This window comes from Balaenoptera ricei, chromosome 9 (genome assembly GCF_028023285.1).
Source record: "Balaenoptera ricei isolate mBalRic1 chromosome 9, mBalRic1.hap2, whole genome shotgun sequence".
Lineage (NCBI taxonomy): Eukaryota > Metazoa > Chordata > Mammalia > Artiodactyla > Balaenopteridae > Balaenoptera > Balaenoptera ricei.
In genome coordinates this window covers 49,349,535-49,374,974 of record NC_082647.1, presented here as the reverse complement: position 1 = coordinate 49,374,974, position 25,440 = coordinate 49,349,535, and the positions used below count along the sequence as shown (strand labels likewise).

The 25,440-nt window shown below is 36.3% G+C and overlaps 2 protein-coding genes across 5 annotated transcripts in view; one reads left to right on the top strand and one right to left on the bottom strand.

Annotated features, from left to right (window-relative positions):
- The window catches only part of TAX1BP1 (Tax1 binding protein 1), an 87,182-nt gene that overhangs the window by 27,556 nt on the left and 34,186 nt on the right, over nucleotides 1–25,440 (top strand). For both annotated transcript variants that reach the window (XM_059933713.1, XM_059933712.1), the window contains exons 5-9: nucleotides 1,190–1,348; nucleotides 15,894–16,042; nucleotides 16,152–16,242; nucleotides 23,409–23,594; nucleotides 24,660–24,884. In XM_059933713.1, coding sequence (XP_059789696.1) covers nucleotides 1,190–1,348; nucleotides 15,894–16,042; nucleotides 16,152–16,242; nucleotides 23,409–23,594; nucleotides 24,660–24,884 — 810 coding nt within the window. The remainder of the gene's footprint in view (nucleotides 1–1,189; nucleotides 1,349–15,893; nucleotides 16,043–16,151; nucleotides 16,243–23,408; nucleotides 23,595–24,659; nucleotides 24,885–25,440) is intronic.
- Nucleotides 5,522–6,016, bottom strand: LOC132371478 (endoribonuclease YbeY-like). Of its 3 annotated transcripts, none has more exons than XM_059932742.1 (2): nucleotides 5,807–6,016; nucleotides 5,522–5,677 (listed from the first exon to the last, which is right to left on the bottom strand). In XM_059932742.1, exons 1-2 carry the CDS (start codon nucleotides 6,014–6,016, stop codon nucleotides 5,522–5,524), a joined length of 366 nt encoding a protein of 121 aa, XP_059788725.1. The 3 variants fall into 3 exon arrangements, with proteins under 3 accessions (XP_059788725.1, XP_059788727.1, XP_059788726.1); XM_059932744.1 differs by having other exon boundaries at nucleotides 5,522–5,678; nucleotides 5,943–6,016; XM_059932743.1 differs by having other exon boundaries at nucleotides 5,522–5,806; nucleotides 5,945–6,016.

Genomic DNA, 25,440 nt, shown 5'->3' with positions numbered 1-25,440 from the left:
AAATTTTTACTTAAGATTCAGTGAACTCTAAAGTATGTGTCAGTTAAATGAATCACTGGGGAAAAATGGTTCTTTTATAATGTTTCTGTTGTACTGTGTCAAGGTGTATCTTTATTTTTAAGCGGCCAGAAAGTTTAGAGCCAAAAATCATTTTTTAAAAAATAGGTAAGGTAAAAAGAAATTCAGTGAATAAGTAAACTTTTCTCTTTTGAGGGCATTTACTCCTGTCATTTTCATTTAGTCTGATGGAAGAGATAGACGGGTCATTTAAAAATTTTACAGTTCTTTAACTTTCATAAGAGCCATTTTAGAGTTTAATTAGAGTTTGATTCCGTGACCCTGGAAAAGTGACTTGGGGTGTACTGGGGGAAAACATTTTATTTTAGCTAAATGTATGATGCCTCCTTTGTGAAGTTTTCCCTCTGAGTCTCCATGCTTCTTCCCTTGTTAGAATCAGACTTCTTGCTGTAAGAGGAATATTAACCATTTTATTTACTATTTTAGGTCCCTTAATTTGGTAATTTTTAGAATACTGGAGTTTAGATTTTCCTGAACTAAGTAACTATTAGTGTTCATGTAAGAGTCAGTTATATTGTTAATATGTTACAGTCTGCATTTTTGTCCTAAAATTTGCATTTACTTATAAAGTTTCTTTTAATTTAGCTAAATAGAGGCCATTTTATACATATAGAAACTTATTCCATAGTACCTTATTTAAAGAACCAAAACTTTTCACAGTAATCCCATAGATGAAGGCCTTATGTAACACACAAGGAAGTTCTTAATAGATTCAAAAATTTCCCATAGATTTGCATTCAAGGAGAGGTACACATTTTTCTCCTTGATTATTACCCAAAATAAGAACAGCCCAGAATTAAGTCACTTATGAAACTTAATATGCCTTATTTTTAGTACTGATTTGAAAAGTGATTAGCAGGCAACTTTATAATAAAATTCATTACTTTTATACCTTCTTGTAATGTTTTTTTCTTTGCCCAACCAAAAAATGGTTTAAATTTATGATTCATGAATTTTTCTAACTGAAGACTAAAAGAGTCTGATTGATATGAAGCAGATAGTATGTAAAAGTTCTTTCTGCAAATTTCTTCACTATTTTTTTGAAATGGAAAACTGAATTAGTAATGTATTGTAGGATTATAAAAAACAATTTGAGTTTTCTCTTTTATAGTTGAAAATTGAGAAAACCATGAAAGAAAAAGAAGAACTGTTAAAGTTAATTGCTGTTCTGGAAAAAGAAACAACACAACTTCGAGAACAAGTTGGAAGAATGGAAAGAGAACTTAACCATGAGAAAGAAAGATGTGACCAACTGCAAGCAGAGCAAAAGGTTAGTTGTGTCTTATGTAACTGATTGGAGTTATAGTATATTGTCTGAAACCCACTTTTTTCAGGAACTGAACCAGTTAAAATGAGTGAAGACCACATGTTGAAAAAAGTAGCATTTAGATAGATGTTTGTATGAGAATAGGTCAGAGCCTATCACCCTTCTGTCATAGCCTCTTTTATGTTGTAAATGGTTAAAATACCTGTAGATTTTTGGTATCAGGCTTGTGACATAGTCCCCGACAACTGTTTCTAGATGCTTTACACCTAATTGTAGAATACTTGCTTGACCTTGGGGAGAGGGGTTAGAAATACAAATAGGAATGATAAACACTGAATAAAGGGAAGAATAGAATAAAGTAGTTAAAATTACTTTTCTAAAAAGTAGAATTTAGTGAAATAAGATGTAATATTAGAATTTTGAAATCCTTGATGTGAGAAATGCAATAAATTATACTAAAAACCACCTAACTAAAAATTGGCACAATTTCTTAATCTAAGAAAAAAAGAAGTATAAGTGTAAAACAGTGTGGCTTGATTAGAGATACAAATGGATTTAAGTCAGTAACCAAAAACAATGGAAAAAAACAATCACCTAATTTATTTAATATTTTCATAAGAAAATTTGTTAGTTTTGACAAACTTGCACAGATTATGATTATACGTATCACAGTCTCACATATGTTGTAACTAGTTGGATATGCTAATGTCCATTGACAGGATTGATCTATTGTTCCCTAGGGATGGGGTCTGTTCCATTTTTCTTTTGTGCAGCAAGACCTAGAACAGTTGCTTAATAATTGTTCATTGAACCATTAGTACAGTGATTCTCAGTAGGTTTTATACTCCAGTGAAGTGGTTGTATATTGCACACCTGAGCAGAGATGATATACAGATAGGGCTCAAACTGAAAAGATTTCTTTAGTCTTATTCTGTTTGTTTGAGGATTGCTTATTTGAGTTAGAGGGTAAACGTAACGTATAGCAATGTATACAGTTGTGAATCTCCTTATAAACATCTGTAAAGTCTTCTGTCCTTATTACCGTTAGCCTTTTTAGTTTAAAATATAGTTATTCCCCCAATTTTACTCTTGGGGAATACTTGCAGTCCTGCAGTAAGAGTATCCTACAGTAGGAGTAAGATACTTTATTTGGGTAAGGAACCACTTTTTTTTTTTTTTTTTTTTTGGTGACGGTGGGGCATGTGGGATCTTAGTTCCCCAACCAGGGATTGAATCAGTGCCCCCTGCAGTGGAAGCACAGAGTCTTAACCACTGGACCACCAGGGAAGTCCAAGGAACCACTTTTTAAGTTTGAACTTTTTAAGCAGGTGTACCAAATATTATATTACAAATGTTATGATAAAACCTCATTGTATGTGCCTAGCTTGACTGTTAGGACATTCAGCTAAATTTTTAATTCAATTGTTATAACTCCTTTGCTATCCTTTGTATAATTCTTACCCTTCTCTTTCTATTCTTCACGCATTTCTCTCGATGTTTGTACCTGGATTTGATAGTTTTCCAAAGTGGCCCATTACAGCATGAACTTAGCCCATGAGATCAAGAATACCCTGAAATATGGCCTTTAAGGTTAGACTCTGATCGCCTTGAAATCCAAGGGAAGAAAGGATGATTTGCGAGAGTAGGAATGGCAGAATGAGAGGCCTTCAATTGCGTGAAATACTGATGTACATTAGGCCATTTCTCTGGTTCAGTTGAGTATTAGCTGAGATTTAAACAGTCTCAGGTTCTCTGCTGTCCAGGTGACAAGGGGTTAAGCACTACAGACAAGACTAAAGATTATTCTGACAGACTTTGGTTGAGAAAGTGGTAGATTGAGGTCAAGGGATTAATGAAGCAAAATCTGTAGGAGATTGTGGCTGTGGTACCCAGAAGAGATCTTTGGAAGTTTTTATGGCAACTCATAAATCTTGATGACAGTCACTAATCTTGAAAGGCACTTCTTCCTTGCTGCTATCCTTCCATTGGAATATACTCTCTGGGAAGATGAAGTATGTGGAAGTGGTTTTTAAAAATATGTTGTACTGTAGAAAATGGTGATAAAAGGACCTAGAATGGTATTGGTTACGTAATAGATGCTCACTAACTTTAAGTAGCTATTGTTGTATTAATTTTCATAGTGATAGACCAGAGAATCATCAAGGAAGAACTAAAATATGAAGAGTGTCATCCAAGAGGAATAGAAATTGACAACATTTTCCCCAGATTTTAAAAGTATTGATAATATTTGTATAATGTTATATATAAACAATTATGAGTTATATTTTGGCAACTGCTTATTTCTGGGGATAAAATAACATGCTTGCCAGGAGAGAGAGTTCTTCTTTGTTACTAGTCGTGGGGCTTGTAGTTTTTTATGAATTTGCTTTTTACTTCCAAAATTATAGTCTCCATCTTAATCAGGGAGGCCTGCTGGGCAGTTAGAACAGCTCAGGAACTTTCAAACCTGGGTTAGTTGCGTGGCTTCTAAAATCTGTGACATTTCTTGGCATCTGTTTAAAATCTATTCCATGGTATGAATTCTAAAAAACAATCTTCATATAATAGTTCTAAAGGGCTTCTCTTTGAGGTATGAGTATATACCCTCTGAATATCTGAAGGACTATTAAGATATTTACAATTCATTTAAAATTTTATAATAGTATACTAGGAATGATCTGTAGAGAACTTCAGTTTCTTCATGGTAGAAGAAATATATTGCATTTTCATTGTTTTATAAAATATGATTAACTCATTACCCATTCAATACTTGACAAATACTAAAACAGTTAAATGTTTATAATAATTAAATGTTTATAAATAAAATCTTCCATCTTTTGTAAACATTGACTTTTCTCATTGTAAAATGCCACTAGAGGGAACACTCATTTTGTAAATTAAAAGAATTGGACAAGTTAAGATTATCAAAACCAATTGGTATAAGTGATGCGTTTAATTATATTTAACGTTGGCTCCTTGAAGGTATAAGGTAGGATTACAAAGTAGATTAAAACTGAAACCAAATAATATTTATAAATTGAGAGCTATAAATTATATATTGTATTTCCCCTAGATTATTTTAATGTGATATATATGTTCCATTATCCATGTATACTCTAAATTTAAAAAGTAACAATTTTCATTAAGGATAATTTTTACATTCATTTTTAGTTCAACTTCAAAGAAGTGTGGATTTTTCTCTCCTGTAAAAGGCTGATTAATAAGAGTAACTCATATAATACTTGATGTAAGCCAGGTGCTATTCTGAGTGTTTTTACGTCTGTTAACTCTCTTTATACTATGAAGTGTAGGTTACTTAACCTGCCTACAATTGAACAGTTTATATAAGTGGTGCAGGCAGGCAGTCTGGCTCCAGCCAGTGCTCTTAATCACACTGTATACTATACCAGTGTTCTTAATGGCACACTATACCTACTGCTGCGGGCTTATCTAATTGATCTTTTTTAAAAACAGCTTTGTTGAGATGTAATTTACATACCCCCAAAGTTCATCACTTTAAAGTATAAAATTCAGTGGTTTTTATTATATTTATAGAATTGTGCAACCATTACCATAACCTAGTTTTAGAACCCCCAAAAGAAATCTTTTTTTTTTTTTCTGAGCACTTAGAACTATTTTATTTACAACATTGAAAATAACACACCTACCTGTGTCCTGAACAAAGAAATGAGTGGAAATTTCTCTAGTGTTTTTCTTTTTTTTAAATTTATTTATTTATTTTCGGCTGCGTTGGGTCTTCGTTTCTGTGCGAGGGCTTTCTCTAGTTGCGGCAAGTGGGGGCCACTCTTCATCGCGGTGCGCGGGCCTCTCACTGTTGCGGCCTCTCCTGTTGCGGAGCATGGGCTCCAGATGCGCAGGCTCAGTAGTTGTGGCTCACGGGCCTAGTTGCTCCGCGGCATGTGGGATCTTCCCAGACCAGGGCTCGAACCCGTGTCCCCTGCATTGTCAGGCAGATTCTTAACCACTGCGCCACCAGGGAAGCCCTCTAGTGTTTTAAGAGGCAGGTTCCACTCATAAAATTCAGCACCTGCTAGGGCTGGCACTTCCGCAGTCCCACAGGACAGCAGTGGCCAGCAGGGACCTCAGCGTGGGGGACCCCTGATCCTTGGGGCCCGAGGGGGTGGTCCACCTTCCATTCACACTGTGGCTCTTCGGTCAGAAGAGGCCCCTGCTCAGGGGCTGAAACCTGGTCCCTTTGTGCCTGCTCAGCTCCTCGAGAACCTGCTTCTCCTTCTGGTACCTCTTCTGCCACTCGGCCTCCGTGCTGTGTGTGAAGCCCAGCAGGTGACGGAGCCCGTGGGTGGCAGTCACAGTCAGGATGTCATAGTAATCTTCATTTTCTTTGCAGTGCTGGAAGATATACTCCACTCCCAGGAAAATGTCTCCTAAATTATAGTCATCTGGAAAATCAGGCTGGGGAATTTTGCCTGCTTTCAGATCCTCATGAAATGGAAATGAAAGCACATCTGTTGGGGTATTTTTGTCTCTGTAGATTCTGTTAATCGGCTGAATCTTTCTGTTGTCGACACAGACGACCCCCAGGTCGAACCTCTGCACCCACAGGGCTCTCCGCATTACCTGCACCTTCTCGTGGAGCCGCGCCCGCCTCAGGGGCACCGCCCGCTGCAGGTTCCTTAGCACCAAGCTCATCACGGCCGGAGCCCCACCCCAAAAGAAATCTTGTACCTATTTGTCGTCACTCTTTATTTCCCACAAGTCCCAGGCAACCACTAATCTAAGTTTTCTGTCTCTATGGATTTGCATATTTTGGACATTGCATACAAATGGAATAATATGTGGCCTTTTGTGACTAGCTTCACTTACAATGTTTTCAAGCTTCACCCATTTTAGATTATGTGTCAGCAGTTTGTTCTTTTTAATGTCACATAATATCCCATTGTATTAGTCTTTTTTTAACCCCCAACTTTACATTTATTAGACTTATGTAAAAATTAGCAGGTTGTATGTATATTCCATGTGTTCTTGTTTTTGTTTTGGAGTGCTAGATATATATTTGAAATTAGAAGATTGAAAACTAGATATATATTTGAAATTAGAAGATTGAAAATTGAATGGTATTGAATCTTGTTTTCCAAGTAGAACTAAAATGTGCTGTGATCCTGTTAAGTTTTCTAGTTAGTTTAGTTTATGATTTTTTGGTGCCTAAACTATGAATTGAGTTTTTTTCATAACATAAATTATATTCTTAACTTGAATATTGGTAACTTAAGATGTACTTCAAGATATTTTAAAACCAATTTCTTTTGTGGGTACTAAGTCAATATTGCTTAAACAATATGAGGAGCGTGTTATGAACTATTGTATATATTCATATTGTTCTGGTTCTTAAGTTTCACAAACTAGGTAGGGTACCTTGAGACATCACCAGGCATTTGGGAGTTATCATAGGTCTAGGAGTGAGAGAACATGAAAGATCTCTCATTATGATGGTGGCTCTGGCTAGTGTGGACCTCTTCAACTATCTTTATATTTTTGGCTTTATTTATCCTTGCGTTGGATACCTGGTTTTGGACAGAGGTAGTTTAAGGCATTTAAACTGCTTAATGTATGGATTGCCCCGATTGCTTATATATATATATATATATATATATATATATATATATATATATCTAATGTGTAGAATTGCTAAAAACCAATTTTGAAGTTAGGATATCATTGAATTTCTAATTCTTTTTTACCGGTTTATTATTGAGAAGACACAAAGGCTTAATTTTAATGCATAATTTAATGTATTTAGCAATACGTTTCTTTAAAGCCAATTACTTTCATTTTGCACCTGATTTGCTAAGTAATAGTTTCAGAAATTCATAATCTTTTGTTTCTAAAATATATTTATATACTTTGAACTAGCTCATAATCTTGTATCGACTAATACAGAGGTGTAACATGAAGCATTTTTTTTTAACATCTTTATTGGAGTATAATTGCTTTACAATGTTGTGTTAGTTTCTGCTGTATAACAAAGTGAATCAGCTATACGTATACATATATCCCCATATCCCCTCCCTCTTGCGTCTCCCTCCCACCCTCTCTACCCCACCCCTCTAGGTGGTCACAAAGCACTGAGCTGATCTCCCTGTGCTATGCGGCTGCTTCCCCCTAGCTATCTATTTTATATTTGGTAGTGTATATATGTCAGTGCTACTCTCTCACTTCGTCCCAGCTTACCCTTCCCCCTCCCCGTGTCCTCAAGTCCATTCTCTATGTCTGCATCTTTATTCCTGTCCTGCCCCTAGGTACATGAAGTATTTTTTATAGTTTGTTTCACAAGACTTGTAGCATTGAGTATTTTTCATTCAGTTTCAGGTATAATTGACAAAATTGTAGGATATTTAAAGTGTACATAATGATGATTTGAATATGTATAAAGGAAAGGATTGTGAAAGGAATCCTTGTGTAAGGATTCCTCCCATCTAATTAATTAACACATCTTCAACTACATATTTATCCTTTTTTTTTTTTTTTGGTTGCACTGCATGGCCTATGGGATGTTAGTTCCCAGACCAGGGATCGAACCCGTGGCCCCTGCAGTGGAAGCACTGAGTCCTAACCACTGGGCCGCCAGGGAATTCCCCTATTTATCCTTTTTGTGTGTGTGTGTGTGTGTGTGTGTGTGTGTGTGTGTGAGAGAGAGAGAGAGAGAGAGAGAGAAAGAGAGAACATTTAAGTTCTCTTAGCAAATTTCAATTATACAGTATAGTGTTGTTAACTGTAGTCACAATGTTATACATTAGATCCTCAGACTTTATTCATCTTATAGCTAAAACTTTGTCCCCTATTATCAACCTCCCTGCCCCCCACCCCTCAGCCCCTGGCACCCGCTTTTCTATTCTTTTTCTATGAATTTGACTTTTTATTTAGATTCTGCATATAAGTAGATACCATGCAGTATTTGTCTGGCGTATTTCACTTAGCATAATGCTCTCAAGGTCCATCCATGTTGTTGCAAATGGCAGGATTTTCTTCTTTCTGACTGAATAGTATTCCATTGTATTTATATACCACATTTTCTGTATCCATTCACTCACTGATATACATTTAGGTTGTTTCTTTATCTTGATTGTTGTGCATATGCTGCAGTGAACATGAGAGTGCAGATAAATCTCTTCCATATCCTGTTTTCATTTCCTTTGGGTACATACCCAGGAGTGGGATTGCTGAATCACATGGTATAGTTTTAGTTCCGTGTTGTTTTCCATGGTGCCTGCACCAGTTTACATTTCCACCAACAGTGCACAAGGGTTCCCTTTTCTCCACATCTTCACCAGTATTTTGTTATCCCTTGTCTTTATTTATTTATTTATTTATTTATTTATTTAGGGCTGCACTGGGTCTTTGTTGCTGCTCGTGGACTTTCTCTAGTTGCAGTGAGCGGGAGCTACTCTTCTTTGCGGTGCACATGCTTCTCATTGCGGTGGCTTCTCTTGTTGAGGAGCACGGGCTTCAGTAGTCGTGGCACACAGGCTTAGTTGCTCCACGGCACGTGGGATCTTCCCGGAGCAGGGCTCGAACCCGTGTCCCCTGCATTGGCAGGCGGATTCTTAACCACTGTGCTGCCAGGAAAGTCCTATCCCTTGTCTTTTTGATGACAGCCATTCTGATAGGTGTGAGCTGATATGCGTTGTGGCTTTGATTTGCATTTCCCAGATTTTGAGCACCTTTTCATGTACCTTGAGCACCTTTTCATGTGCCTGTTGGCCATTCGTATGTTGTCTTTGGAAGAAAATGTCTTTTCAGTTCCTCTGCCAATTTTTAAATTGGATTGTGGGGTTTTTATTGGGGGGGGCAGCTGTTGAGGTGTGTGAATTCTTTAAATATAATTTTGGATATTAACCTCTTATCAGATATTTGATTTGCAAACATTTTCTCCAATTTCAGAGGTTGCTTTTTCATTTTGTTGGTGGTTTCCTTTGCTGTACGGAACCTTTTTTAGTTTGATGTAGTCCTGCTTGTTTATTTTTGCTTTTGGTATCAAATCCAAAAATTCATTGCCAAGACCAAGGTCAAGGAGCTTATTACCCCCTGTGTTCTCTCCTAGGAGTTGTATGGTTTCAAGTCTTAAATTTAAGTCTTTTATTCATTTGAGTTGATTTTTGTGTATGGTTTAAGATGGTGGTCCAGTTTCATTCTTTTGCATGTGGCTGTCCAGCTTTCCCAGGACGATTTGTTGAAGAGAGTACCCTTTTCCTATTGTATATTCTTGGTTCCTTTGTTGTACTGATAGATTGATTGAACACATATGCATGGGTTTATTGCTGGGTCTCTTTTCTGTTGCATTGATCTGGTATAACGTAAATCATTCAATTTTAATTAAAAAAGCAACTTAATATAAGTAAAATTATACCATCCTAAATTTTTTCTTCTTATTTAAAAACGTATGTGAAACCCAACATTAAAAATTACTTGTCTGTGGAATGTGTACATGTTCAGGAAATAATTTAGACATTTGTAGATATAATTGTAGCCTTTCTTCCCTCCCCTTTTTCTACTCCAACCAAAAAAATTTAATCCTTTGGATCTGGAATTTTCTTGTAAAGCTAGAATTTTTTTTAACCATTTATTTATATTTAATTTTTATTTTATATTGGAGTATAGTTGATTTACAATGTTGTGTTAGTTTCAGGTGTACAGAAAAGTGATTCAGTTGTACATATATACACACACACACACACACACACACACACACACACACACACACATTCTTTTTCAGATTCTTATCCCATATAGGTTATTACAGAATATTGAGTAGAGTTCCCTGTGGTCTTCAGTAGGTCGTTGTTAATTATCTATTTTATATATAGTAGTGTGTATATGTTAATCCCAAACTCCTAATTTATCCTTCCAACATTTCCCCTTTGGTAACCATAAGCTTTTTTTTTTTTTTAATTTTATTTATTTATTTATTTTTGACTGTGTTGGGTCTTCGTTGCTGCACGCGGGCTTTTTCTAGTTGCGGCAAGCGGGGGCTATTCTTTGTTGCGGTGCGTGGGCTTCTCCTTGCGGTGGCTTCTCTTGTTGTGGAGCACAGGTTCTAGGCGCGTGGGCTTCAGTAGTTGTGGTGTGCGGGCTCGGTAGTTGTGGCTCGCAGGCTCTAGAGCACAGGCTCAGTAGCTGTGGCGCGCAGGCTCAGTAGTTGTGGCGCGCAGGCTCTAGAGCGCAGGCTCAATAGTTGTGGCGCACGGGCTTAGTTGCTCCACGGCATGTGGGATCTTCCCGGACCAGGGCTCGAACCCATGTCCCCTGCATTGGCAGGCGGATTCTTAACCACTGCGCCACCTGGGATGTCCCCATAAGTTTGTTTCTGAAATCTGTGAGTCTATTTCTGTTTTGTAAATAAGTTCATTTGTGTCATTTTTTTAGATTCCATATATAAGTGATATTATATAATATTTTTCTTTTTCTGACTTCACTTAGTATGATAATCTCTTAAGTCTGTCTGTGTTGCTGCAAATGTCATTATTTCATTCTTTTTTATGGCTGAGTAATATTCCATTGTATGTATGTATGTGTGTGTATATATATATACCACATCTTCTTTATCCATTCCTCCATTAGTGGACATTTAGGTTGCTTCCATGTCTTGGCTATTGTAAATAGTGCTGCATTGAACATTGGGGTGCATGTATCTTTTCGAATTATGGTTTTCTCTAGATATATGCCCCAGAATGGGATTGCTGGATCATATGGTAGTTCTATTTTCAGTTTTTTAAGGAACCCCCATACTGTTCTTCATAGTGGCTGTACGAGTTTACATTCCCACCAGCAGTGTAGGAGGGTTCCCTTTTCTCCACACCCTCTCCAGCATTTGTTATTTGTAGACTTTTTGATGATGGCCATTCTGACTGATGTGAGGTGATACCTCACTGTACTTTTGATTTGCATTTCTCTAATAATTAGTGATGTTGAGCATCTTTTCATGTGCTTTTTGGCCATCTGTATGTCTTCTTTGGAGAAATGTCTATTTAGGTCTTCTGTCTTTTTTTTGGCTGTGCAGCTTGGCTTGTAGGATCTTAGTTCCCTGAACAGGGATCAAACCTGGGCCCTTGGCAGTGAAAGGATGGAATCCTAACCACTGGGACCACCAGGGAATTCCCTGCCCAGTTTTTGATTTGGTTGTTTTTTTTTGATACTGAGCTGCATGAGCTGTTTGTATATTTTGGAGATGAATCCCTTGTTGGTTGCATCGTTTGCAAATATTTTTTCCCATTCTATGGGTTGCCTTTTTGTGTTTTGTTTGTGTGTGTGTGTGTGTGTGTGCGTGTGCTGGGTCTTCATTGAGGTGTGCAGGCTCTTCATTGCGGTGTGCGGGCTTCTCTAGTTGTGGCGCATGGGTTTCTCTAGTCATGGTGTGCAGGCTTCTCTAGTCTCTAGTTATGGCGTGCGGGCTTAGTGGCCCCATGGCGTGTGGGATTTTAGTTCCCCGACCAGGGGTCGAACCCACGTCCCCTGAATTGGAAGGTGGATTCTTAACTACTGGACCACCAGGGAAGTCCTGTCTTTTCGTTTTGTTTATGGTTTCACAAAGGTAGAATTTAAGTGTATTTGCTCATAGCAGACTTTTGATAGTAGAAGTGGCTCTTATTACATTTTATTGTATTTAAACTTTGCTCTCTTGGAATATGGACAATATTCTCCATGGAAATTTTCTTTTTTTTCTTTTTTAAAAATTTATTTATTTTGGCTGAGCCGGGTCTTAGTTGTGGCATGCATCCTCTTAGTTGCAACATGCATGTGGGATCTAGTTCCCCAACCAGGGATCGAACCCAGGCCCCCTGCATTGGGAATGCGGAGTTTTACCCACTGGGCCATGAGGGAAGTCCCTTCATGGAAATGTTCTTAGTGCAATTTTTTGCCGTTGTTTTTTGAATAAAAGTATAAAGTTTTCTTAAGATAAATTTGAAGTTTATTACCAAAGAGGTTATATGAATATTTGTTTAAATTCAGAGACCTAAAGTACTGCAAATTGAAATATGCTAAAAAAGTAAGTTATGGTTTCTATCAGGTTAGTTTACAAATAAAAAGTTTACAAATAAAAAAACAAAAGCTGTAACTGAGGGACTTCCCAGGTGGCGCAGTGGTTTAGACTCGGTGCTCCCAACACAGGGGGCCTGGGTTCGATCCCTTTTCCGGGAACTAGGTCTCACATGCATGCTGCAAGTAAGAGTTCGCATGCCACAACTAAGGAGCTGGCGAGCTGCAACAAAGGAGCCCACCTGCTGCAACTAAGACCCGATGCAACCAAATAAATAAATAAATATTAAAAAAAAAAACTAACTGAAACTTAAACAGGTTGTTTTTATGGGAGCAATGTTAATGAAACAGTTAATTCCCTAGTTATTATTGTTATTTATTTTGCCTTTTAGCACATTATTTTAATGCCATGAAAATAGTTTATTATAGTACATTGTTGTCAGTTATATTTTTGTTTGGTGTATTTCTAGGAACCAGAGAAGATATATTTATATTTTCTATAACTATCTACATAGCTTGGCATTATAGTTGATTTCAAGAAGCACAGTGTTTGAGAAAAGCCAGATTACCTCAAATGAGTAAGATTTATTTTAAAATCTATTAGCAATTTCCATAAATGACATAATCCTTTTGCCAATGATTTGCCATTTAGAGTATTCAGGTACTAATTTACTAAATTTTATTGCTGTATATGTTTGAATCCAGAATATCATCATACTTTTTTCTAGATAATTGTCTGGTTTCTTTACATATGTTCATTTGCAGTCAAAGTTAATTTTGTGTTTATTTAACATAGGAATAAATGTGTTGTTAAGATATTTTTAGTGCATGTTTAGTCACATAGATGATTCACAGTCTTTTTATCTGGTTGTTCATATTTGAGGGTTATGACTTGGGGGAGTTGGTAATAGTGGGTCATGGTGACATGATCCTTCTATTTAGGAGGAGGGGGCGAAGTCTGCTGCATGAATCTGAAATGCCCAAATCTCTTCATCTCCTTTTGCCCCCACTTTTGTTACTGTTCTTATCTTGGTGCACAGTGTAGCTGACTTACTCATCCCTTTAAGTTTTTCTCTGTTTTAATATTAGAATTATGGTGCCCTTTTGACATAGCTTGCAAATACTGACCAAATGAATATTTATTCCAAATTTCAAGTGTTTTTCAAAGACTGTGTTGTAGATTTTACTGTTTTAAAAATGTCATTATTATTTTTTTAAAGAAAACATGGCTCTTAGTTATTTGTATGTACACTAAGGGCTTTGATGTCATTTTCATGCTAAGGAAAACTTAGACACATTGAAGATGGTTATCCTTCACTCAGACATGAGTGCTACAGGCCTGAAGAATAATCCCCACTTTAGTATTTTCATGCCTTTTGCAGTGGGCTTGGATGCTGAGAAGCTATTGGTTGCTTTTATAGGTACCAAGAAAAGATTCCGAGACTCTCAAGTATAGTTAGAATTAATTTGTGACTCACTGTAGGGTTAACTGACTCATAGATAAAGCAGTTAGTTTATGTTTTGTGTTTAGTTGCTTATGAATCTTTTCTAGTTATTCTCCTATACCTTTTCTTTAGAATGCTATTTACCCACTATAGAACTTCATTAATTGCAGAATCAGAAACTAGTTTTTGCCTCTAGGCAATCTAATCTTTTTCCTAGGAAGAAATACCTGGATTAAATCTGTAGCCTACTCACAGTACCAAGAGAGCATTTGGTAAAAATAAAAATTAAAAAAAAAAAGTAAACTATTTAGAAACCTCTCTGACCTTATAAATCAGCAAGACAAATACTGAAAATGTGTCAAATATTAAAGGATCATTGGATAGTGACAACAATTATGGCAGAGGGAGTAAATAAATATCACCTGCTTTCTCTGGTGTTGTGTAGAATTAAAATCAGAAAAGCATTTAGTTTTGCATAACAGTCTTTGGTTTATGTTGCAAATTCAGTAAGGCAAACAGTTGTTTTGAGCAAAAATAAAACCAGTAGAGTGTATCTGACCTCTATTGTGGTAAGCTTCTTAATGAATTATGTTGTTCTTAGATGCAGTTTAGTAATTTTCATATTCTAGCAAGATATTTAAAGTGATATTCTACCTATAAGTAAAAAATTTGGCTGTTACTTTATGAAAATCAAAGTGGCTTAAAAATACTTTGTAACATTTGATAACATTTAAATTGGCAGAATGGTGATTTTCTTTAGTTTTCATTGCTGGGTTGATGGGTGGTACTTTTTTTTTTTTTTGGCTGTGCCACAGGGCATGCGGGATCCTAGTTCCCTGACCAGGGATCGAACCCGTGCTCCCTGCAGTGAAAGCGCGGAGTCTTTATTTATTTATTTGTTTATTTATTTATGGCCACGTTGGGTCTTCTTGCTGTGCTCTGGCTTTCTCTAGTTGCAGCGAGCGGGGGCTAGTCTTCATCGCAGTGTGCGGACTTCTCATTGTGGTGGCTTCTCTTCTTGCGGAGTACGGGCTCTAGAGCGCAGGCTCAGTAGTTGAGGCAGATGGGCTTAGTTGCTCCATGGCATGTGGGATCTTCCCAGACCAGGGCTCGAACCCGTGTCCCCTGCATTGGCAGGGGAATTCTTAACCACTGCGCCACAAGGGAAGGCAGAAGTGCGGAGTCTTAACCACTGGACCGCCGGGGAAGTCCCAGGTGGTACTTTCATTAGTACCACCCGGGACTTTTAAAATTTTTAAATTTTAAAATTATTTTTTTAACAAACGCAATTTGTCTTAATTTATCAGTTCTTTTGATGTATAGTTTCCCATAAGTATGTGGAAACCTCCAAATGCGCTGTTATATTTGGTTCTCATAATTTTATAAACGAGGCAGAAAAGGGCTTATTATCTCCATTTTACAAATTATAAAACAGGCTTAGGGAGAGGCTTGATCAGATTCTCATAAGTTACTTAATTGTCTTAACTGATGTGATAAAAATTTTTTAATTATCTGTTTAAAGTAGACTATTCTATTTTAAAATGAAATTCATCACATTTACTACCTCTTTCATATTCATTTCAGTGTCTTTAAATATTTGTTCCGCCCTCTTGAATCACAGTGACAGGAGCTTTAGGAACATGGCTTTAGGCATATATCTTAACTTAGTGCTTTGGTATAATTATCAGTGGCACTTAGTGATTTATGCTAGAAGAAGTTGGTGTTAACTTTGTTTAGTATCATGAAACCTGTTTTGTCATTGGGGTAACATTGGAAAGCGAGATGTAAAAAGCAGAGTGACTAATTTTTAAATTTTTTCCTCACTTCAGTTGCCTGCCCTCTGGTGGAGAAGTTAGTGAAATCAGCAGTGTGTGAAAAGTCCCGGAAAAAAGTTAATAATTGTTTAATTTAGTATTTGAAAAGTTTAATGTATGTTACCATTTCAGGTTTCGTTTTTAATCTTATAAACTTTGGAGGGGACAAATGTGGGATTAAACTTTTAAGCATAAATAGATTTCTTAGAGATATACAAATTTGTATTTCTAATTATGTTTCTGTGTTTCTCAAAATATTTTGTTATTGTTTGTAAGGTTCTTTTTGAAGTCTCACAAAGTTTAAAAATGGAAAATGAAGAATTTAAGAAGAGATACAATGATGCTACATCCAAAGCCCTCCAGCTTGAGGAAGATATTGTGTCAGTCACACATAAAGCGATTGAAAAAGAAACTGAATTAGACAGGTATTCCCGATGCTTTAAAAAAGTATCTTCGTGTTTTAAAACTGTTTTTAGAAAGTTGTTTTTGGCTTATGTTAAAAGTTATTGTTAACGTTATTTGACTTTAACTCAGTTTAAAGGACAAACTCAGAAAGGCACAATATGAAAGAGAACAGCTTGAATGTCAATTGAAGACAGAAAAGGATGAGAAGGAACTTTATAAGGTAATTTATTCTTTACATTTTTATTAGTTATCTTTTGCTGTGTAACATGTTACCCTAAAACTTAGTGGTCAGGAATTTGGGAGCAGCTTAGCTGAGTGGTTCTTGCTTAGGGTCTCTTGTGTAGTTGCAGTCAGGATGTTGGCAAGGGCTGCAGTCAGCTAAAGGCTCAATTAGAACTAGAGAATCTGCTGTCAAAGTGGCTCACTCACATGACTTTTGGCAGGAGGCCCTTCAGTTTCTTGGAATGTTGCCTCTTCAGTGGCTGCTTGGATGTTCTCACAATATGGCAGCCAGCTTCCCTCAGAGTGAGCTATACAAGAGAGAGCAAGGAGGAAGTCAGTGCATTTTATGACCTGGTCTCCAAGTTGTACGCTGATGCTTCTTCTTTATCTTGTTAATTAGAAGCAAGTCACTCCAGCTGATACACAGGAGAAGGGAATTAGGCTCCACTTCTTTAAGAGAGGAGAATCAAAGGTTTTGGGAGTATATTTTAAAGCTACCTCATTGTGTATAGTCCCTAAAAGTTAGTTTTCAGGGAATTAAATTGCTGGTATTTTAGATACTTAGCAGGTAATGTATAATAAGTCAAAGAGTTGTAATGGTAACAAGATACCTGTTTATCAGAATTTGTGCAACTAATTATTTTCCCCTTTTAAGAATGTATAAACCTTAAGGAGAGCATTAATTTACTTCAGTGATGATCATGTTTTGGAGTTTGCCTTTTGGAATAATATTCGGAGACTGTCATTTTAAAAAAGATCCTGTTGACAAATCTTCACCTTTTGAAGTTTTTCCTCCTTTCCTTTTTAAGTGACTCTGAAGTAGGGTAGTGAGCTTTAGTTGTCAATAATGTTGTGGATGCGTATTGGGACTTACTTATTTTAAATGGCTCATAGCAGTTCCTGAAGGAAGTTCCAGATGAGGAATTTCAAGAACAGTCTGAGCTAAGTCAGTATTATTTGGATAGATTCAATTTCTTTATTAGATTAGAAAAGGACAGTACTCATTTATATATTGATAATATGGTATATATTAAAGGTAAAACATAAAACTCTGCATATATTCGGTATTTGAGAGTCTCAATTTGCACTAAGAAACTAAAATATGATTTATTGTATTACCAGTGGGTTTTTTCCTCCTTCTCTTTAAAAAATAACTATTCATTTATTTATATACATTGATAAGCTAGACACCAACATTGGGTACCCAAGTATGAAATTCCAAATCTGTTCTGAGGATCACCTCTTTTTTCTTCCATTTTTATTGAGATATAATTGACATGTAGCATTGTGTAAGTTTCTAGTGTGCAGCATAATGATTTGACTTGTATACGTCATGGAATGATGACCACAGTAAGTTTAGTGAACATTCATCATCTCATATAGATATAAACTAAAAGATTTTTTTTCCTTGTAATGAGAACTCTAAGGATTTACTCTCTTAATAACTTTCATATCAATATATAACATACAGCAGTGTTAATTTTAGTTATCATGCTGTACATTACATCCCTAGTACTTACTTATCTTAGAACTGGAAGTTTGTACCTTTTGATTACTTTCATAATTCCCCCCTCCCACCCACCCTCTGCCTCACTCAGGTAACCACAAATCTGATCTCTTTTTTCACGAGTTTGTTTGTGAAGTTTAATTGACCTACACACAACTGAATTTAGTTTCTGGTGCACAGCATAGTGATTTGATATTTCTATACATTTCAAAATGATCACCACAGTAAGCCTAGTTACCACCTGTCACTATACAAAGGTATTACATAATCATTGACTATATTCCCCATGCTGTACACTTCATACCTGTGACTGATTTTATTTTGTAACTGGAAATTTGTACCTCTTAATCTTCCTCACCTGTTTCTCTCATCCTCCCCCCGCAATCCAGCAACCACTTGTTTGTTCTCTTCATCTGTGACTCTGTTTCTTTTTTATGTTTGTTCATTTGTTTTGTTTTTTAGATTCCACATGTAAGTGAAATAATATGATATTTATCTTTGACTTATTTCACTTAGCATAATACCATCTAGGTCTGTCCATGTTGTTGCAGATGGCAAGGTTTTTCTTTTTTATGCCTGAGTAATAGTCCAGTGTGTGTGTGTTTATGTGTATGTATGTACACACCACGTCTCCTTTATCCATTCATCTATTGATGGGCACGAGGCGGGATGAATTGGGAGATTGGGATTGACATATATACACTATTGACACTATGTATAAAATAGATAACTAATGAGAACCTACTGTATAGCACAGGGAACTCAATGCTCTGTGGTGACCTAAATGAGAAGGAAATCCAAAAAAGAGGGGATAATTGTATACGTATAGCTGATTCACTTTGCTGTACAATATAAACTAACACAATATTGTAAAGCAACTATACTCTAATTTAAAAAAAAATTGATGGGCACTTAGGTTGCTTCCATATCTTGGCTATTGTAGGTAATGCTGCAACATAGGGGTGCTTATAGCTTCTCAAATTAGTGTTTTGTTTTCTTCAGAGAAATACCCAGGAATGGAATTGCTGGATCATATGGTTCTATTTTTAACTTTTTTTTTTTTTTTTTTAAGGTCGCACTGTGTGGCATCTTAGTTCCCCAACCAGGGATCGACCCTGTGCCCCCTGCATTGGGAGCACAGAGTCTTAACCACTGGACCATCAGGGAAGTCCCTATTTTTAAATTTTTGAGGAACCTCCATACTGTTTTCCATAGTGACTGCACCAATTTACATTCCCACTAACAGTGCAGGGGGGTTCCCTTTTCTCCACATTCTTGCCAACACTTGTTATTTGTTGTCTTTTTGATAGTAGCCATTCTGACAGGTGTGAGGTGATATCTCATTGAGGTGGTATTTGATTTCTGTTTTCCTGATGATTAGTGATGTTGAACACCTTTTCATTTGCCTGTTGATCATCTGTATGTCTTCTTTGGAGAAATGTCTGTTCAGGTTCTCTGCCCATTTTTTAATTGGGCTTGTGTTTTTGATGTTGAGTCGTATGAGTTCTTTGTATATTTTAGATATTAACTCCATGTTGGTTGGATATATCACTTGCAAATATCTTCTCCCATGCAGTAGGTGCCCTTTTCATTTTGTTGACAGTTTCTTTTGCTGGGCAAAAGCTTTTTAGATTGATATAGTCCCATTTGTTTTATTTTTGCTTTTGATTCCCTTGCCTGAGGAGACACATCCAAAAAAATATTGCTAAGACTGATGTCAAAAAGCATACTGCCTATGTTTTCTTCTAGAAGTTTTATGGTTTCAGGTTTTACATTTAAGTCTTTAATCCATTTTGAGTTTATATATGGTGTGATAAAGTAGTTCAGTTTGATGATTTTGCATGTAGCTGTCCAGTTTTCCCATTACCATTTATTGAAGAGGTTGTCTTTTTCCTGTTGTAATATTCTTGCCTCCTTTGTCATAGATAAATTGTTTATATAAGTGTGGGTTCATTTCTGGGCTTTCTGTTCTGTTCCATTGATCTATATGTCTGTCTATTTTTTTTTTTTTTTAAATTTTGGCTGCTTTGGGTCTTCATTGCGGTGTGCGGGTTTCTCATTGCGGTGGCTTCTCTTGTTGTGGAGCACAGGCTCTAGGTGCATGGGCTTCAGTAGTTGTGGCACACAGGCTCTAGACCACAGGCTCAGTAGTTGTGGTGCACGGGCTCAGTTGCTCCGCGGCATGTGGGATCTTCCTGGACCAGGGATTGAACCTGTGTCCCCTGCATTGGCAGGTGGATTTTTAACCACTGTACCGCCAGGGAAGTCCCGAAGTTTTTTTTTTGGGGGGTGGGGCGGTGTGCCTCGAGGCATGCGGGATCTTATTTCCCTGACCAGGAATCGAACCCATGCTCCCTGCAGTGGAAGCTGGAGTCTTAACTACTGGACCACGAGGGAAGTCCTATGTGTCTGTTTTTGTGCAGTACCATACTGTTTTGATTACTGTAGCTTTGTAATATACAAAGTATAGTTAATGTGATATACTGCATTAAAAAATTGAAGGATAAAGATCATATGATCATCTCAGTAGATGCAGAAAAAGCTTTTGACAAAATTCAGCATTCATTTGTGATAAAACCTCAAGTGGGTATAGAGAGAACATACCTCAACATAATAAAAGCCATATATGACAAGCCCACAGCTAACATCGTAACATACTCAATGGAGAAAAGCTTGAAAGCACTTCCTCTAAGATCAGAAACAAGACAAGGATGCGCACTCTGACTACGTTTATTCCACATAGTATTGGAAGTCCTAGTCACAGCAGTCAGACAAGAAAAAGAAAGAAAAGGAATCCAAATTGGAAAGGAAGTAGTAGAACTGTCACTGTTTGCAGATGACATGATACTATATACAGAAAATCCTAAAGATGCCACCAAAAAACTACTATTCCTCAATGAGTTTGGTTAAGTTGCAAGGTACAAAATTAATATACGGAAATCTGTTGCATTTCTGTATACTAACAGCAAACTCTCGGAAAGAGAAATTAAGAAAACAATCCCATTTACAATCAAAAAGAATAAAATAGGAAAAAATCTAAGGAGTTAAAAGCCCTGTAGTGGGAAAACTATGAGACATTGATGAAAGAAATTAAAGATGACACAAACAAATGGAAAGATATGCTGTGCTTATGGATTGGAAGAATATACGTTGTTAAAATGACCATACTACCCAAGGCAATCTACAGATTCAGTGCATCCCTATTAAAATATCTATGGTGTTTTTCATAGAACTAGAACAAATGATTCTAAAATCTGTATGGAAACACAACAGACCCTGAATAGCCAAAACAATCTTGAGAAGAACAAAGCTGGAGGTGTCATGCTCCCTTATTTCAAACTGTACCACAAAGCTACAGTAATTTCCTTCTTATTTTGGGGGATGGTTAATGTTTTTTTAGTCTTTAAAATTTTTTGCCTTTAAAATAAAAAAATTTGAGTCCACTGTGCACCTCATTGCAGAGCATAGATAGGAACATTTTGCATGTCATGGGTTATACCCATTCTGTTTCTTGGAACAACCATCCCAGAGCGTGAGTGTGTGTGTGTGTGTGTGTGTGTGTCTCCCCCAGAATAGGAAGGAAAATAGTGAAGACTCACTGGTGGATGATTTTATGGTTTGATTCTAAAGAAAAGTGCCCAGGGTATAATGTTTGGTTTTTGAACAAGATTTTGTGAAAAAAGGAAGTAATACAGATATCTAGAGAAAGAATTGATACAGTTGGATACAGTGTCTTTGTTTTGTTTTTGTTTGTTTTGCAAACTACTTCCAAATGCAGTTTTTTAAAGTTATAAAGGATTTTTTAACTAAATGAAGATTTTGCATCTGTAATAATTTTTTATTTAATGTTACCATGAATTTCAGTGATAATGTTTCAGTTTTGTGCCAGGAAAAGGCCTGGGCATTATTTCTCTGTGGATAATTAAGTACTTTCCATGTTGTTTCTCTGTTAGAACAGTGAGAGATAATTAGGTAAATAGAATGTCTATGTTTTCAGTCATTTTAATTCAATAATAAATAAAATGAATTCTGAAGGTATACTAGTTAGTATCGGGAAGGGTTTAAGAAGGTCCTAAGTAAACCAGGACCTCATTTACTTACTTTACTTACCTGGTTTGATGCTTGAGAGGTGTAATGATAATTAGAATGACTTATTTTGGAAAGAGGAAAACTTTTCCCTGAAGCTGTCACCTTTCCATCCTGCCTTTCTTTTCTCTCTTCTATCCTGAGAAACAGTACTTTCAATGTTTTGTAGAGGGTTGACAAGTACATTTTAGGGTAAATCCAGAATTTATTTTTCTTTTACTGCTCTAAATTATTTATTCCTTATATTCCTTTTTTCTTACTTTCTGCAAAGATTTTGTGTGTCTCTGTTGTACACCTGAATGACGAGTCCTTTGCATAAGACTTGGGAGGGAGGAAGGGAAAGAACGAGGTGTCTTGGGGGTTTATTCTTTTACAGTGTGCTAATATCGCCTGTTTTCTGTAAGAATTAGCAGTTGGGATCAAAGTGACTCTGAAATTTCCATTTGAATACACTCTCTCCCAACCTCCCACTGTCCTGAACAGTATTTCATTTATATGCATGTATCCCGAAAATTGGAAGTAAAACTTCCCTAGGGATATTTGTTGCGTGTTTTTTTGGCAAGGAGATTCCACTTACCAAGTGTGATAAGACCTACTATACTGTTAATCTCAGAAACACTTTCCCTTTCAAATTGTTCTCATGAGTAACCAAATAGTTTCCTTTGCCTCTCTGCTGTAACCCCTGTTGGATCATGTGACCCATCCCTGGCCTAACAGAATTTAGAGGGGTTGGTAAAAAATGCTTTCATGAGCTGATGATTATGAAAATTGGGTAGTGTTTTTAAAGTGATGCTGCAAAGGTCTTGGCTGCTGATGCCTTTAGATTATCTGGAGTTATATGCTATCCTTGTGAACAGGAATTAGTCTTCAGCATTCCATACATTTAAAGAGTAAAGTGCAAGAAGTATGTTAATTCATTTCTCTTTGATGCTCTTAACCAAAGCAAGATACTCTTTATAGTGGAAACCAGATACTTGTACTCTTTATAATTTCAGTTATGGAATTTGATTTGTATATATGCTATGAACAACAGCAGCCAAAGTTCCTGGAAAAATCAATATAGTTGGGTTAATTAATCAACAAATATATTTTTAGGCACACAGGAAGTAAATGACATAGTATTTTTTCATAAGCAAAAAATTGAATTGCTTAAGATGTTCTTGAATGTATTCCTTTAGTTTTCCAGAATCTGGTCATGCCTTTATATATGAATATGCCTGTAACATAATGTTTCCGCAAAAGAACAACTAAGTTCATTTGTAATTTTAAAGAGAACTAACTTAAAATCATCAAAGGAAAAGACTTCAGAGATCAGGTAGTGTTAGACCTTAGAATTAATCTCTTTGGAAAACTAACACAACAACAACAAAACTCAGAAAAGCTGTGTTCTGCTCCCACGTACTTGGCTAGTCATTTGGCAGAATTTGGGTCTCCTGACTTCTCGTCTAGTGAGTCTTCCCTTCTCTTGGATCATGTTTGGGTTAGAGAGAAATAGTAATATTTTAAACTTTGAGTAACTTAGGTTATAGAGTTAGAAAGAATATTCTTGACATTTTCAAGCACTGTTTCAGGTACATTTGAAGAATACAGAAATAGAAAATACCAAGCTTGTGTCAGAGGTCCAGACTTTAAAGAATTTAGATGGGAACAAAGAAAACATGATTACTCATTTCAAAGAAGAGATTAGCAGACTGCAGTTCTGTTTGGCTGAAAAGGAGAATCTACAAAGGGCTTTCTTGCTTACCACCTCAACTAAGGTAAGTACTTTTGCAATAATGTATTTGAAGGTTGTAAAATATTATCTCTATTAAACGTATACAGTATGGTCGTTTTTATTTTTTTTTTATTTTTTTATTTTTTGAAGTTTTCAATTTTATTTTATTATTATTATTATTTAAAAAAATTTTTTTTTAATTTAATTTTATTTTATTTTATTTTTATTTATGGCTGTGTTGGGTCTTCATTTCTTTGCGAGGGCTTTCTCCAGTTGCGGCAAATGGGGGCCACTCTTCATCGCGTTGCGCGGGCCTCTCACTATCGCAGCCCCTCCCATTGCAGAGCACAGGCTCCAGACGCGCAGGCTCAGCAATTGTGGCTCACGGGCTTAGTCGCTCTGCAGCATGTGGGATCTTCCCAGATCAGGGCTCGAACCCGTGTCCCCTGCAATGGCAGGCAGATTCTTAACCACTGTGCCACCAGGGAAGCCCTATCATGGCAATTTTAACTTTTTAAAGATACTTCTAGGTTTGGTAAGAGGTGCTAATTATTTTTCATTTTCCCAGGGCCTCATCTTTGCTATTTGCATATCAATATTTTTCTTTTAGAACTAAAAAGTGTGCTATGTTTTCATAGTAATATGTAATGGTATATCAATATTATATTGGATATGTTTTAGGTTAGATCATAGGAAACATTTTTTTAACCAACATTTTTGGAGTTACAAAGAAGTTTTTGTAATTATTTTTATTGCTTATCATAAAAAATGAGGGTCAGTAGTTCTAGCTGGAGAGATTCTGGGGGACAGAAGCTTCCATTCGAGTCCCTATTTAGCTAAGCATTGGTTATGTTGCCTGACTTCCTGTACTTCAGTTTTGTCACGTATAAAGTGATAGTAGTGATGCATAGGGTTGTTATATGGGGGTCTCTAAAACAAAGTCACATCTTAAATTTTTTATAGACATACATACTTTAAGTCATGAATAGAAAAGCAATATTTAATTTAAAATTTTAGATCTGTTGAAATAGGAATAAATATATTGTTTCTGCTTCTGTTTTTTACTTGAATGGTTTAATTACAAATATATTTATCTGCCTTTCTTCAGGAAGATACAGTTTTCTTCAAGGAGCAACTTCGTAAAGCAGAGGAACAGGTTCAGGCAACTCGGCAAGAAGCTGTCTTTCTGGCTAAAGAACTTAGCGATGCTGTAAATGTGCGGGATAAGACGATGGCAGATCTGCACACTGCACGCTTGGAAAATGAGAGAGTGAAAAAGCAGTTAGCTGATGCAGTGGCAGAGCTTAAACTAAGTGCTGTGAGAAAAGACCAGGTAAAGCGGGTTAATTTTGAATTTCCATTTTAGTCAAAAACTGACGATAAACTTATGAAAGAGAATGAGTTATGTTAAAATAATTGAGGTCACATTCCTGGTCACAGAATTTTAAATTGCCATTCATTTTGTTTAGTCATTGTAACTTCTTGGGTTGAAATTAATGCAGGCTTTAAGAAAAAACTTCTGTAAGCAAATTCCTAATCGTTAGTAAAAACTGCTCTATTATTGTTAATTAAACTTTCTGATATGAGGTATATATTGCTTTGTTTAGAATTTCTTATTTACTAGCTGCATAAAATGGTACTATGGTTATTTAACAGGGTATGCTTGCTTCTCAGGAGATAGAATATTCTTTTCAAGTGTTTTGTTTTTGTTTGTTTGTTTGTTTTTTAATGAACCTTAGTCCTAGGAATATAAAGCTGGATTTGTTAGGAGACCTAATGTGACTCTGTAGCCAAAACTGCAAAACAAATAAAAATTAAGAGCCAGAAAGAAAAAAGTGAAAAGAAAGTTGGATTTACTACTACATTATGAGATATGAGATTTTTATGTT

Coding starts and splice junctions, on each gene's coding strand:
- LOC132371478 (XM_059932742.1), bottom strand. CDS start 6,016: ATGAGCTTGGTGCTAAGGAACCTGCAGCGGGCGGTGCCCCTGAGGCGG. Junction 5,678..5,806: donor TTTCATTTCCATTTCATGAG/GATCTGAAAGCA, acceptor GACATCCTGACT/GTGACTGCCACCCACGGGCT.